At 41.8% G+C, this 15,547-nt stretch overlaps 1 protein-coding gene across 8 annotated transcripts in view; it reads left to right on the top strand.

The window, feature by feature from the left end:
- Positions 1-15,547, top strand: part of LOC121930655 (2-amino-3-carboxymuconate-6-semialdehyde decarboxylase-like) — a 62,727-nt gene that overhangs the window by 29,733 nt on the left and 17,447 nt on the right. For 3 of the 8 annotated variants that reach the window (XM_042467413.1, XM_042467325.1, XM_042467502.1), the window contains exons 9-10: positions 3,184-3,282; positions 6,769-6,807. In XM_042467413.1, coding sequence (XP_042323347.1) covers positions 3,184-3,282; positions 6,769-6,807 — 138 coding nt within the window. Of the gene's footprint in view, positions 1-3,183; positions 3,283-5,261; positions 5,506-6,768; positions 6,808-7,789; positions 10,509-15,189; positions 15,272-15,547 lie in introns of those variants that run through there. The other 5 variants (XM_042467770.1, XM_042467893.1, XR_006104035.1 and 2 more) reach the window with 4 other exon arrangements.

Genomic DNA, 15,547 nt, shown 5'->3' with positions numbered 1-15,547 from the left:
GAAGCCTGAAAAAACGTATTTGTGCTAGAATTATACTATGATACAACCTGCAGTGAGAAAAAAAATGGTTTCTGTCCTCTAAAGATGCATAAATTCTATGAATTGTTAAATTAGACTATTGCTGTATCTCTCTATTGTTTAAATGGCTGGCTATAGAACAGGTGGAATAATTATGGTAATTCTTTGCCACTAGAAAAACAATTAAACACTCAAGCTTGTATGGGTTGATATAAGGACCTGTGTTCTTGTTAGAAAGGAATGCAAGAATGTCAAGCCATCTCTCTCCCATTACATTTGATCTAATTAGTATTAGTGTGAAGTAAGAGACTGCAAGATTTATCACATTAAAATATTTTTTTCATTGGGAAACCATCTTTTATATGTCAGATATGTTTCCTCTTGATATTTGCCCCAGTCAATGTAAAAAAAGGGTAGAGGAATCTTGTGGCTGTGTAATACAATAGGCACAAAGGGATGGGAAGTGAAAGCATTTTTTATAATATACATTTTCCATTCATAGGTTACAGTATCTCACAAAAAGCTGAATTGGTCCTTTGATACAAGAATGTAGAGCATTTATTTTAGAAACCCCATGGTGACACCTGCAGGAGACACTGTGAATGAACATAAATATTTGTCAGAAGGCAAAAGGGAAAAGTGTCCTACATTGTGAGGCAGTGGAGGCTGAGTAACAAGACAGGGGCATCACAGACATGCTCCACAATTAAATAAATATAAAATGTACAAGTAGCAGTTTGACATTTAAAAAGAACCCAAATGTATAAATTTGTTCTCATTTAGTAAGAAACAGATGTGTCTAATTTATCACTTAAGTATTATGCTTTGGTGTAGTTTTGCTAGTGTGTCAAAACCAGCAAGATTTCAAGTTCAGAAAAACCTGGCACCACATGTCCCCCTGCCTCCACTGTTATGGTGGCCATCAAACCTGCAAAGTCCCTCGAATGCCTCTTTTCTGCGCAAAAAAGGAAAATTATTTGTCTGTCTTATAAGTGTCCATGAACAGCATAGGCCTCCCTGGCTGCTGCATTGATTAATCTGAAAAAATAAAATAGGAGTTCGCAAAATCAGAAGTAGACTTCAGGCCACTTCCAATGTCCATGGAGTTAGAACTGGGTGGTATAAGAAGTTAGATTGTCCTGTGTGAATCAAACAATGGAAATGAAAATCAAGCAATGGAAATTGCCCTGGCTGGCTTCCATAGCTAAAATATATTTCGCTCTAAAATTGTTTAGCTTGAAAATAATTTATGTTTTGGGTGTACAGTATAAAACAATGCTACATGGAAATAATCTACTTCAGCTAAATATTAACGATGTAATTCAGATAATATATCTTTTCAGAATGTGGTCATATCACTGTGATCTGTTTTTGAGTTAAATTTTTGGAATACATTAATCTTGTATTGGAGGAATCTTTGATATTTTAAGACACATTTGAAAGCACTTTTAAATTATATCCCTGAAATTTAGAATTTAACTCATGGTGCAAGCAGTTAGATTGTGTATGTTTTGGCTGTAGCTACAAGATATTACTATCTGGGGTTAGAGAGATAAATATTTACCACCCAATGCTCAATGGTCTAAAGATCTTACTGTTTAGCAATACACTGACATGTTTTTGCTTACAAATGTTGGTTCTAAAAAAGTGTATTTTTAGCAATATGGGAAGGTATGTGCCTAACCGATGTTCATACCCTATGTATCACCTTTCCTTTCCTTTTTCCTTTTTCTTATTTCCTCCTTTCTTTCTATTTACGGCTGAGATTCTGCATCATCAAACATAACTACTACGACAGTGCTCTGTCATTGTAGTTATATCTGACAATACCATCCCATAAGAAATTACCTTTTCAGCCTGATGGCACGTCAACTGAAAGCTTTCTAAGGAGTTTATCACACAAGGCTAAAAAGTAGAATTAAAGCAGGATAGGCATGTTTATGCCTGAATTTTATCAGGTGATGCCATGACTGAGCTGTAGCTGATCTATCCTCCACCAGTGACTGACACACATTTTTTTTCATTAACAGGCTTTCCCCATCAATAGCTGCCAATATTGTTGCTGTGGCATTAGCTCTGTGAACAATAAGCTTCCAGCAGCAATCCCAGCATTAGTCACATGATCGCCATCTTCTCCTTTCTCCCTCCTCCATGTTTTCCCTGCTATCCCCAATCAGATTGATTTTCATTTTAAATTCCTTCTGGCCCATTGCATTGCCATAACACCTAAATTGTATAAAAAGGAGAAACAAAAATAAAAATAAAAAACCAAAAGGCATGCTGGGTAGAGCAAAAAGGCAGAGAGGCAGGGTTAAGGAGCAGTCTGGGAAACAATCCTGTACCGGCAACAGCCACTACACCTGCAGTACTACAGTTGAAAACAAGTGATAAAGATTGCTCCCAAACCAGTATGCATGCATTTCCTTTCATTAATGTGAGAACAGAGGCTTGTGTCATAATCTCCTAAAGCACTGCAGATTGGGGAACTGGGTAATGACATCTGCAGCATTCTCCCAGTTGTGGAACACATTGAGAACAAGTAACTGTAAAGAGTCCTTTAGTTGGGACATGGCCAGGCTGAAAAGGTGGGTTTCTGGGGTCATGGTTGACCATTAACAACTGTAACGTGAATCTCCAGCAGTTATGAGCTCATAAATCCAGTTTACGATCTCATAACTACTGAACCAGTTTATACTTTAAAAATCCATTGAGATTTTCTTATGAGAGAAGAAAAAATGTGTCCCAGCAAGGTCTGTGACACTGACTAGATGAAATACCAGCTGGACGAAAATGTCTGACAGGTTGACCAGGATAATTTTTTTTACAGCAACATAACCTAATTTCAGTTACTTTTGAGCTGGATATTGCCCCAGTATTATTTTGGCAGTGGAGTCAAATATCCTGTTTGGAAATACAATAATCATAAGCAAGCTAGCTGTCATCTGTATTCACATGTGAATTTCATGCTATACAGGAAGGTGGGCTTATTTGTTTATTTAATATTTTTTAATTATCTATCTTGTCACTAAGTATATGATGTAATTTACAATTAAAAATAACATGTTTGCTCCTTTGACTTCACACTTTCCATAAAGATGCCATACATTAAAAATGTACATCCTTGGAATGCTAACAAACTATCCACTTGGTTGCTTCTGTTTTCAGGACAAAGTGATGTTGGGAACAGATTATCCATTTCCACTTGGGGAACATGAACCTGGAAAACTGATTGAATCCATGGAAGAATTTGATGAGGAAGTAAAGGTAAAGTGACTACCCTTTAAAAAAAAGTTTCTGTTTTGGAACTGAAACTCCTGTTTTAAAATTTCCTTTAAAAGCTGCTGGTATCAAGAGTGTGATAATTATCCCACTGGATTCTGATTCATGATTGTAATTAGTCCTGTCTTGACACATTTCTCCTAACAAAATAATTAAGCAATTACTAAACCACTTCTCATTAAAACTATGGGTAAGGTCAGATTTGAAGCTAGCATGCCCAGACCAATAACATGTTGTCAGATGTGTCTCATAGCAAATCCCTACATGAAGAAGTAGCAAATAAATCAGAATCTAAATTCCCCTCTGGAGTGCCCAGGTAATGAAGGGAATTTGGGGTACCCTCAGGGCTAGTATATTCCAGGAGCAGTCCAGAGTATTCTGGCTCCTTTGTTGCCGAGAGAAGCGTAGCCAAAACTAGACTACAAGGACCCAGCCAGATCGTTTCCTGTTTTGTATACCAAGGGACCGTGGAATTAAGAAATGAAGCAGAGACAGGCTTCTCCGATTAAAGTCTTATTTTTATTAAAAAGGGAAAAATCACACAGCAAATCACTAACACGCACACATTCATACAAGGCTCATGAAATAAGAGAAGAGGTTTGAATGGATGGCGGCAGAACTAACAAAGATCCAATTGGCTGAGGTGGCAAGGGACTCGGTCATTGAGTGAAGGATCAGGCCAGAACTAATTCAGAGAGCATAGTGACAGAATGTCCCCTTGCCTCCAAACTAGCCCCAAGAGAGGAGTTTTCCAATGGTTTTTAAGGGTGAAAACTAGCCTCTGGCAAAGATGTTTAATTGTCTGGATGAGCTCTGGACAAAGGTATTTGATTGTCTGGGATTGTTTGGGTGAGGCAATCTGGTCTGGCAACAATCAAGCAAAATGGGGAAGGAGTAAAATTGATAGCCGACTCATCAAGTGAGAGATCTTAGACAATCATTGCACATTCTTCTGACTATTGGAGGTGATGATAGTCCCATTAGCAACTCCCAAACTACCTGTCAGGCAAGTTCGACTTCAGGGATCATGGCAGCCAGCCTAGCAGGGTCCATTTGAGGTCATAAGGAATACCACACACACCAAAATGTTAGAAAAATGCACTATGGCTAATAAAAGGACAACAAAAAAGAGGAGTCATTCTAGGGTTCCTAGGAAGGGAATTCCACACTCTAGGACCAGCCACCAAGAAGGCCCTATCTTTTATCTGCACTAGATTTGCCTGTGAAGAAAGTATTGGAGCTGACAAAAGAAGTTATCTCGAGAATGTTGATTGTGTATATTGTTCAGTTTTTAAAAAATGTACTATTTATTGTTGCTACCCAATTCCAGGATAACATGAAACATTGCAGAAAATATGCTGGGGTAGCCATGTTGGCCATTTAACAAATACAATCAAAAATCCATCAGTCATACATTTATTGGCCAACCAAAATGCTCAAAATACTTATTGCAAGCTTTTGAAGCTCCATGGGCTTCTTCATCAGACAAGATGTTACAAATCAAACAGGAGGGGGGAAAAACAATTGGAGATGCTAGTCAGGTGCCTGCATGTTGTTTCAATCCTCAGTAAAGATGTTATGATAGGGAGGATATCAACACTGCAGGTTACTGAAATAAGTGGAAGTGAGTTTCCCTTATTTTAAACCAGGCAGGAAAGAGACTGAGGAGAGAATTCCACTTACTGGTCTTCAAACCTAAGTGTGAAATTAAAAGTCTAGCCATCCTTCTCCCCTGTATCTTCAGTGTTATGTTAATTCAGGGAAAGAAACAGCAGCAACTAAAACTTGCTACCTAGGTACCTCATTTCATAGTATTTGATAATTAATTTAAATTAATTGTTAGGCAATGACTTAAAGGCAGATGTATGGGGAAAATCATGATAAATATTGATACATTTTTCCATCCATTATGTGTAAACAAAACATTAGATAAATAATCTTTTCATTCCTTCTTTCTGTTGCAGGATAAGCTAATGTTTGATAATGCCCTTGCATTTTTGGATCTAGACAGAAAGCAGTTTGAATAACATTAGGACTACTGCAAATATTTATGGACAATTTTAGGTGCTAACATACAACCTTACAGCTACATCTTTATGTGAATCCAGTCTAATGTCAATTTTATATATATGCATGCACACACGCACGCACACACTCATTCTGTTTGTTAATCACTTCAATAAATATATATATTGCTTTTCTTCAAAATCTTTGTCCGCTTTCGTCAAAGTTGTGTGCCCTATCAGAATTAAGCCTGGCTACACAGACTTAAATCCAATGTTTATTGACATCAATGTTGAATTTTTAAATTAACTGAATAGGTCACCTCTACTTAGGACTAACAACTGGATTCAGAGCCTATACACATGGGCAGGATACCACAAGCCAACCCCATGGTATCTTGTCCATGGTTCCACCCCTGGGCCAGTGCAGCAACAGAAGGATGTCCACACACCTGCCCACCACCACACCATGAAGCCACCATTGCTGCATGTCCCTTACATTCCCTCTGAAGGCCCCTGCCATGGGCCATAATTGCAGGAGCAGGGCACCTGGGTTCACCCACATGGCCAGATGCCCCCCTCCCAACATCACTGGCTGTGACCAGGGCCTTCAGTGGGAGTGTGGTGGCAACAGTAGGTAAGGGGGTATGTGCCTGTGTAGTCTGCTGACTGTCAAGGCAGAGTTTCCAGGAAACTCCATTGTAAACAGCCAGTCTTTTGAGACTGTGCCAAGGGCCTTTTGGGCCAAGGTTGGCTGAAACCACCAGATTGGTGTCCAGTCTGGCCCATCCCAACCTGGGGCTATTGCCTTGTGCTGCCCCTAGAGGACAATGCCAAGCCAGGAGAAACATGGGCTTTACGGCTCATGCATTCAGCCCCTTAGACAACAGATTTGGCAGATCCTCTTATCTGCAGGATAGAAAAAATTACCTCTCCCTAGTGTGAAGAATAATAGATATTATAATTACAAATGTTGATAATAAATATTCCAATTACAAATTACATCTGTGGCCCTTTGTACACATAGCTGAAGGCTAATGTTTGGGGTTTTGAACACAGAACATGGTCTTTTCCCCAGCACATCCATGCAGAGGATTACTGTGATAGACAGCAGAGCCAGACAGTCAAAACAGCCTAACATAGCCTGCATAATGTTGAGAACAAGAGCTGAGGTAAAAACAAGGTTTAACAGTTTAATTGACAGAGTTTTCATAGTATAACTGGGTGTCTGAGAAAAAGAAGGGAGGAAGGAGTAATTACAGAGTTTAACAAGATTTGAAGTTGGATACAGATTGCAATACTGACAGAAGCAGCATATTTGTTGTGACAAAGAAGCCTTTTATTTAATAAACTGTTCCTGATAGTTTTAAGTTCTGCCTAAACCAGTCATTTAGAGGGATGTCAGAGTCTCAGTTATGCACAAACTAAAATGCCAGGACAATATGTATATGTTTGTATATCTTTGCAGAAGCCTTTGGGCCCCAAGATGGTAAACCCATGGAAGCAGGTAAGGTGGGTGACAAAAAGAAGGCATACCATCACATTACAAAAGCTCTGTGCATGCCTTCATGCACACAACATATATTCGATAAAAGTATTTTGCCAGTCCATTTCTGAAGCATATTATCATTTACATTATCAGTTACATTAAAAGTCATGGCCATCCTTCAATTAATGAAACACTAAAGCACTCCAGAAATATCTACATAATTAAAGGTAGAGGACCTTTATAAGTCCACATCTTTTGGCCATCACCAGAAGCCACTGGGATTAGATGTTTTTGTCCTGTGGATCCTGAATGTATAGTTTCCCTTTAAAAGTCTCGCTGCCAGCAGACTTCTCAAGGGTCCCTGCTCCCTCTCCAACCTGACCTGTCTCAGGTCTGCCGGTGCTCAAGAATCCGCACTTGTTCTGTCCATTTGCTTTGAAGTGTTTCCCCTGAGGAGTCGTCTCTGCTACAAATAGAAATCTTCCTTCATGTCCTTGCTTTCCCTTCTCTAAGGTCCAATTGATAATCTCTTCCTCTGTTGCTTAGCAACTTGATGGGCACAAGGATAACATTTTCAGAAGGGAGGGAACTGCTGCCTACTTCAGCACTGTCACAGGACAGACCTATTCACATTTAGTGTTTAGTTGCCTTTGAATCAACCTCGACAGGGGAATGACTTAAAGGTGCACAACAACAACCTTGGTTTTTATTGTCATGTTTGGCAGTGTGCACACACTGCAGTTACCTTCCAGGAGGCATACAAGACTGTCATCACCTGATCTGTAGATCTGTAGATATTGACTATCTGTCTCTTATATTCCACAGAGGGTAACTGTAGAAAGACAGTCTTCAGACAGAGGAGTTTATCAGACAAGGGGAATTGGAAGTATAATCCGATGGCAATCTAAATGCAATCACGGGATTTAACGTTATTGCGTGATAGACTGCCACACACAAATTCAGGCAATGGCATGCTATTTTCGGGCAATGAGAAGCCAGTTCGAACGCAATGCGCATTCACATAATTGTGCTAAACTAGTGACTTTAAGTGAATGTGTTTTGGCCCCACTTTCTTTTCATTCGAATTTAAGATAAATTCCTCCCGGTTGATAAACTCCAGAGATTGTAACTATGGAAAGGCAGGGGTCAGTTTTCATAGACAGAAGTTATGCACTTTCAGATTTATGCCCCCAAACTGGCTAAAAATGTGACCCAAACACACTCCTGGGCTTAATGTCTAGATTTGGAGCTGATTTTATTTTTATTTATTTTTTAAAAAAATACTGGGGGTGTATAAAATGGTAAACAGATGTTTTGAAGAGGCTTGGTTGTGTTTTCAGTGACTTTTTGCCCATGTTTAAAATATTGCTCTTGGGTAAACTTGGGGAGCTGCCTATTTCCCATGCTATACTAGGCAGTCATCTAGTGGAGATTTGCATCTCTGGTTTACAGTCAGCCCTTCATATGCATGGGTTATTTTTTAATCCATAGAGTCAAGCATCCAGGGCTTGCAAATATTCCAAAAGAGTATAAGTTCTAAATAGCAAACTTTGATTTTGCCATTTTATGTATGGGACACCATTTTGCAAGGCCATTGTATTTAATGGGATTTGAGCATCCACAGATTCTGGTATCCGCAGGGGTCCTGGAACCAAGGCCCACCATACTGTACTTGTTTCTCCAATAATGGCCGAGTAGGTGGAATAGTTTTTTAAAGCTTTATTGCAGTTAAAGAAAACAGCACTGGTTTTCAGCTTCATGTGCGTTTGGTGTGTGTGTGTGTTTAATGTTACCTGCAGTGCTGCTGGCAGCAATTGTTCTGCACCGTTCCATAATTCCTTTATGGAATGGGCATTGGCAAGACTTTAGAAAGGTTCCCCCCTTCTAACCATCATGTTCCCATTTTCAAAGCACAATACATGGTGATTCTCTCCTTGTATATGCCCTGCCTTCTCCCCATTCGGGTTGCAGACCCCTGTGCAATGGAAGATTTCCCCCTCCTCCAGCTTCATTTAAATCCTTTAGCAGGGGGCTTCCGGCTTACAGAATTAGTTGTTCTTGGGAGAAAGAAATGAAGATAGGAGAAGCCAAAAGGGAGGATGTTTGGAGCAAACATGGCCAAGGGTCCGTGGGTCCCAAGGTGTTAGCTGCTTCCCCCCAGAGCACCACCACAACAACTGAGGTTTTGGTGGACCCTGTGTCTTAAGAACATTTCTATGCGGGAAGTATTATTGTCATGGACGGAAACCAGGCAGGCTCTCATACTGTACAGTACTACTGTCTTAGGAGGAAGATGTTGGTGAAATGGAAAATTAACTAAGTCATTTCAAAATCCAAACAGTGAGTTGCTCTTCTCTCCCACGGCTGTCTTGTGCTTGGTTTAATCTGATTTGAGGGACACACTAGCTCTGGTCTGAAATTCTTTCATGCTACTACTATGATCATTTGGTTCTTGGAATACTGCATCTCCATGCTGTGGGATCCCGGGATTTGTAGTTTCACAAGGCGTTTAGCTTTCTCTGCCAAAGTATGCTATGCTGGTGCCTCACAAAAGTACAAATCCAAGGGACCAGGGCAGTGAAAGTGGTATCAAACTGCACCATTTCTACAGTGTAGATGCACCCCTTGGGGCTAGGAATTATGCAGGTCTTTGCATAGTGATTTGAGTGTTGGGAATCTGGAGCCCAGGGTTTGCGTCTCAGTTTGGCCATGGAACTCCCTGGATGCCAGGGTTTATTAAAGGCAATGGCAGGCCTCCTCTGAACAGGTCTTGCCAAGAAAACCCCCAAACTGGGTGGACTCAGGGTTACTATAAGTCAGAAGACACACAACAAAAACAAAGTATGGCTTAGCGTGCTGGGTTCGCAAAGAAAGAGGAGTCTTTCTGTCAAGGGCAGATCATACAGGCTACCTTTGCCTTGGCATCACTGTAAGTCAGAAACGACACTTTTAACTACGGCTGCTGGGATTTGTAGTTTCGTGAGGCACCAGCACTCTTCTCCAGAGAGGGCTGGAGACCTTGTAAAACTCAAACTACAAATCCCAGGGCTTGTATAGGATGGAGTTACAGCACTTAAGAGAGGCGCCGGGCTGCATTACTTCCACAGTAGCAGTTATTGTGTGCCTCCGAGGCTTATGGCGACCCTAAAGCAAACTTATCATGGGAGTTCTTGGAAAGATTTGCTCAAAGGGGGGGGGAGGCCTGTAAGGGGAAAAAAACCCAGACCGGAAGTGTCATAGAGACTCCAACTTCCGGTTTGGTTCCGGAAGCGACCTCTCTATAACCTGAGAACTCTATGGTTGGGGAGCGAGAAAGAGAGCGAGTGGGAGAGGAAAAGGAGGACTTCCGGTTCCGCCACGTGGTTTCGACCTCTCGCGAGACGAGAGGCGATGGAACAGGAGGAGGCGGCGTCCTGGGAGGAAGAGGCGCAGCCGCCGCCGGGCGCCTTTGCCAGAGGAGGAGCAGGAGGAAGTGGTGTCATGGCGGCGGCGTCGGGTGCGGGGAGCGCGAGCGGCGCCGCCGTTGGGGCTGGCGCGGGCTCGGCGTCTCGTGGCGGCGGCGGCGGCGGCGTTGGCATCGTGGCGTCGCGCTGGTTCTTCACCCGGGAGCAGCTGGAGAACACTCCCTCGCGGCGCTGCGGCGTCGAGGGCGACAAGGAGCTTTCGTACCGGCAGCAGGCGGCCAACCTCATCCAGGACATGGGCCAGCGCCTCAACGTGTATCCTCCGAGAGAGAGAAGGGATAAGGAAGAGGGCGAGGAATGAGAGGGCGCCGCCTCCTCCTCCTCCTCCTCCGCGCCAGGCCTAGGCCTCCTCCTTCAGGCCGACTGAGAGAGGGAGGGGCGGGGAGGTTTATTAGACCGACTTGGGTCTAAGACGCACAGCAGAAACTGCCCACTTTCAGACTGCTTTCCCTGCCCCGGCTCAACGCGAGGGATCCTGGGAACTGTAGTTCTGTGAGGCAGAGAGAGCTCTGGGCCCACAACAGAGTGCCACTTTCTGAGTCCCCAGCACTGAGCCAGGGCAGCGATGGTAGTCTCCAAGTGGAGGAGCCTCCTCCTCCTCCTCCTCCTGCTGCTGAGATATTCAAATACAGGTTCCAGAATGCCCTGACATGGAGCCAGGGCCATTAAAGCGATTAACAAAACAGTACTGGCTAGAAAGAAAGAGAGAGAGAGGATATTTAGAGAAGGAAGAGTTAGAGAACAGAACTGTCCACATGAGAGAGAGCAGATGGGCCTCTTTGTTGCTCTTGGTGGTGCCTTAGGTCCAGAACACACAGCAGAAATAACCCAGTTTGACACTGCTTTAACTGCCCTGGCTCAGTGCTAGGGAACTGTGGCTTATTGTGGCTCTGGAGCTCTCTCTCTCTCTCTGACAGAAGGCTGTGTGTCTCACAAGGCTACATTTCCTGTTTAGACTATTCTTATTTAAATTAGTTGTTTATATTATGATAAACTTAAAGGAAAATACGTAAAACAGGATTTATCTGTGTGTATATATACTACAGTTCCCAGAATTCCCTAGCGCTGAGCCAAGGCAATTAAAGCAGTCTCAAACTGGGTTATTTATTTGGTGGTGTGTCTTGGGCCTCAGTGAGTCTCAGTGGTGTCTCAGTTCTTCCTTCTCCTGGGAGCAAGGAAGGAGGGCTGCTTTAGCCCAGGTTGCTTTTCTCTCATTGGGGAGCAGGTTGAATGACCTCTAGGAAATCTCACGCTGCCCACTTTTTCCTTTCAGTTAGCCTCAGGGGTGCTGCAAGGTCTCTCTACATCCAGTGACCAAAGGTGCCTTTCAGGGCAGCCATCCCCTTGGGGCAAAATGGTACTTTTCTCATGAGTTGTGGTTTTCATGGCCTCAGTCCTCAGGGAAGGGGAATTGTAACTGGCCTTTCAAAGATCTTGTAACACCTTTGAGACTGCGCTATATCTTTGAACTCTGACCTTTCAGAGTGCCTTTTAGGGCAGCCATCCCCTTGGGGCAAATCATTTCCTAATAATAATGGTAATTATTAGTTGTATTATGGTATTGGACAGTATTAGGGGAGTTGTAACTGGTGCTAGCAAAGGAACTTTTCGGGCCGGGCATCCATTTCTTGCAAATCATTTCCAAACAATAACATTAGTAGTAGTAGTACAGAATTTAAAGATATGTGCATTTGAAGAAGTAGGCTTTAGTCTAGGAAAGTTCATGCTGTCAACTTCTTTCTTTCAGTTTGTCCCAAAGGAGCTACAAGGCCCCTGTTTTTATTAGTGATACTATTATTAATACTTTTGTTAAATGCATGCTGAGAGTCCCTGTGTTGCTTTTCACATGGTCTCCTTTTTAATGGCCTCAGTCCTCAGGGAATGGGAATTGTAACTGGACTTTCAAAGTGCCTTTCCCCTTGGGGCAAACCACTTTCAAACGACAATACTAATTGTTACTATTACGAATACAGGTTACTAAATGCACAATGAGAGTCCCTGTATTGCTTTTCTCTTGGGCTATGGTTTTCATGGGTACAGTCGTCTTAAAAGGGGAGGTACAAGCAAAGATGCCTTGCAAGCATTAGGGTACATCATTTCCAAACTGTTGCTGTTATTGTTGTTGTTATGGGTTTCTAAATACACTGAGTCCCTGAGTTTCCTTTCCTGTGAGCTGTGGTTTTCATGGGCACAGTTTTAATGAGAAAGGAGTTGTAACTGGCACTGGCAAAGGTGTCTTTGAGGGCAACCATCCCTTTAGGGCAAGGGCAAGTAATTTCCATAATAATAGTAACAATAGTAGTAAATGGTTTGCTAACTGCTCAGAGAGAGTCTTTGTTTCTAAGATGAAACTGTGAAGCTTGATTGCTCTCCTTTTCACCCAGAGTCAGATGCTAAAAAAATATTGGGAGAAATTGAAATAGGAGATAAAATGCATCATTTGGGAAACCACACAATATAAATCTGGTTTTAATATTTATTCATCTAGAAAGTGAAATGGTAATACTGTTCATTGCTGTTGTGTGACTACAAGTCATCTCTGACTTATGGTGACCCTAAGGTGAACCTATCACAGAGTTTTTCTGATAGGTTTCTACCAGGGGTGGTTGCCATTGCCATCCTCTGAGGCTGAGAGAGTGTGACTTGCCCAAGGCCAGCCAAGCTGGCATTCAAAACTTAGTCTCCAGAGTCACAGTCCAATACTCAAACCACTATATCATGCTGTACCTAGTAGATAATACAGGCCATCTCCCTCCAAATTCTGTCAAATCACATTTTTAGAGTTATATTCTCTGATCGGATAAACAAACTTGCCATCTTTTAAAAGTAAAATAAAAATGGCTGAAGGAGAGCAATTCAGCATTTCAAAACAGGATATAGAGCTACTCTTTGTGTTTTATGCAAGCATTTCAGGTGTTTGAATAGCAAGCATCTTATTTATTGAGCTCTGTTGTTCCACAGAGCAGAATAGTTCTTGGGAAGTATTGGGGCTGCTTTTTAAATAAAACACCAGGTGAAGACTTTAGCTATGCAGCAGTTTTGTTCAACAGGCATTTTGTGAAATCGTTAGCAGATAGGCAAGCTCTTATTTATGATGGAAATAATTTATATTGGTTGGAACAAACTTGTGCTAATATTGCTTCACACTTGTGCTAATATTGCCTCACTCATTCCTTGTAAGGTCTGTGTAGGGAACTGTGAGTCCAGTGTGTTCACTCTTATTTGACAACCAAACATTCTCTGGCCACAGGAATATGTGATTTAATGCCTTTATTGGCAGCATGTTTTTGCAACACAGAGATACTTGTGGAAAACAGGAATTTTCAAATAAGGGTTTTAGGGATTATAAAGTGCAGTGATACAAGTATCTTGAAAGATGTAATACAACTGTCTGGAAGGATGAAATTGGGAGACTTCTAAAATAAAATTTGAATGTATAGTTTGTGTCCAGTGTAGCATAATTACAAGATTCCTTGCATTATTGCCTCTAGTTCCTCCTCTGGACTGCAGTTCCCTTTCCTACATCCCAGGATTTTGGGAGGGGGGTTTTCTTCTGACCTTCTGGAAGGGTTTTCCAGGTGATGCCAAAAAAAAAAAAAAAGGCAGAGATTCCTTTTATTTTGGGGCTGCTGGGATATAACCAGCACAGTTTTTTTATTCTGCTATAGGCAGAATCTCTACTCCTGTCAGAGGGAAGAAAAGCAGTCTTGCTCAGTCAATTCCCACTTTTCTCTTTAGCCCCCAGCACCAGTTCCTTCAATATTTTGTGAGGTCCCAAATATCAGGAGCAGGTTTTCAGATGAAACAGTGCATGGGCAGGAAGTAGATGGAAATTGCCGCTATCCACCGGATAAGAAACCTGGCAGGAACCGGAGTTGTTAAATAAATAATAAATATTTTTTTTATTTCTAGCCCGCCTTTCCAAGGATCAAGGCGGGTTCCAATAAATAAATTGTGCAGTCACATAACACATAATAAAAGCAGCAATCAAAGTACAATTATACAATTAAAAATACACATAGCAATTTCCAACTAGCACCAGTAAAGCAGCAGAAGGGGAGAGCAGGAGCTACATCGGGGCATTAGGGGTATGCCTGCTGAAAAAGATATGTTTTTAGCCCCTTTCTAAATTGGTCAAGGGAGGAGGCCGGGCGGAGCTCGCCGGGAAGCGAGTTCCAGAGCTTAGGGGCCGAGATGGAAAAGGCCCTCTGTGTGGTGGTAGAATATCTAGCTTCTGGAACTCTCAGCAGTTGCTTCCCGGCTGACCTGAGTGTGGGGCGGATTGTATGGAGAGAGGCGGTCCTCCAAGTACCCTGGGCCCAAGCCATTTAGGGCTTTATAGGTAATAACCAACACCTTGTATTGCACCCGGAAGCGAATGGGCAGCCAATGAAGATCTTTAAGCACAGGTGTTATATGGCTGACCCTGGAAGATCCAGAGACCAGTCTGGCTGCCATGTTCTGAATCAGTTGTAGCTTCCGAGAGTGGTACAAGGATTGCCCCAAGTAGAGCGCATTACAGAAATCCAACCGAGAGGTCACCATGTACCACCATTTCAAGGTCCCTCCGGCCCAGGTAGGGTTCTACCCACAGGAGTGAGTTTGAATAATAGGATAGGGTTATCTGATTTAATGATTATTTATTGTATTTGTTTATATTAAAATATTTCTACCCCACCCTATATAAAAGAAATCTCAGGGTATCTAGCAGGTCAAATGAAAGCAAACAGTTTAATAAAATACTTTTAATTTTTTGTTTAAACAAAATAGCCATGTTGGTTTTTACTTTGGAAGGAAAGTGGACTATAATTCAAATAAATAAAATACTGTGATCTGCATCACTTGTGCTGAACTAGATCCACTTTAAGAAACATTGAGGAGTGTTGTTAATCTGAGTGGTTATGCATATGTGAAACTTCCTTGACTCTCTTTTCAGATCTCAACTTACAATTAATACTGCAATTGTTTACATGCACAGGTTTTATATGCATCATTCATTCACAAAATTTAATAGAAATGTAAGTTTGTTCACAAGAACAGCAACTTTCTTTTTCTTTAATGGTACTTCTGTTTGGTATGTAATATTTGTGTTGTTAGGATCAAATAGTAGCCATCCTCATAACTTTTTGTAATACTACCATTTGTAATATCTACTAATATCTGTAATGCTACTGTTTTAGACTCTGCATAGTTGTTTCCTTGTGCAAAGGGATCTTTAGCACCTTTGAGACAAATTGAAAGAAAGAAGTTGGTAGCATGAGCTTTCATAGACTTGAATCTGCTTCCTCAGTCTT

The sequence above is a fragment of the Sceloporus undulatus genome, chromosome 1 (assembly GCF_019175285.1).
Source record: "Sceloporus undulatus isolate JIND9_A2432 ecotype Alabama chromosome 1, SceUnd_v1.1, whole genome shotgun sequence".
Taxonomy (NCBI): Eukaryota; Metazoa; Chordata; class Lepidosauria; order Squamata; family Phrynosomatidae; genus Sceloporus; species Sceloporus undulatus.
Note: the sequence above shows the minus strand (reverse complement) of the source record. Positions and strands in the feature narration are given on the sequence as shown.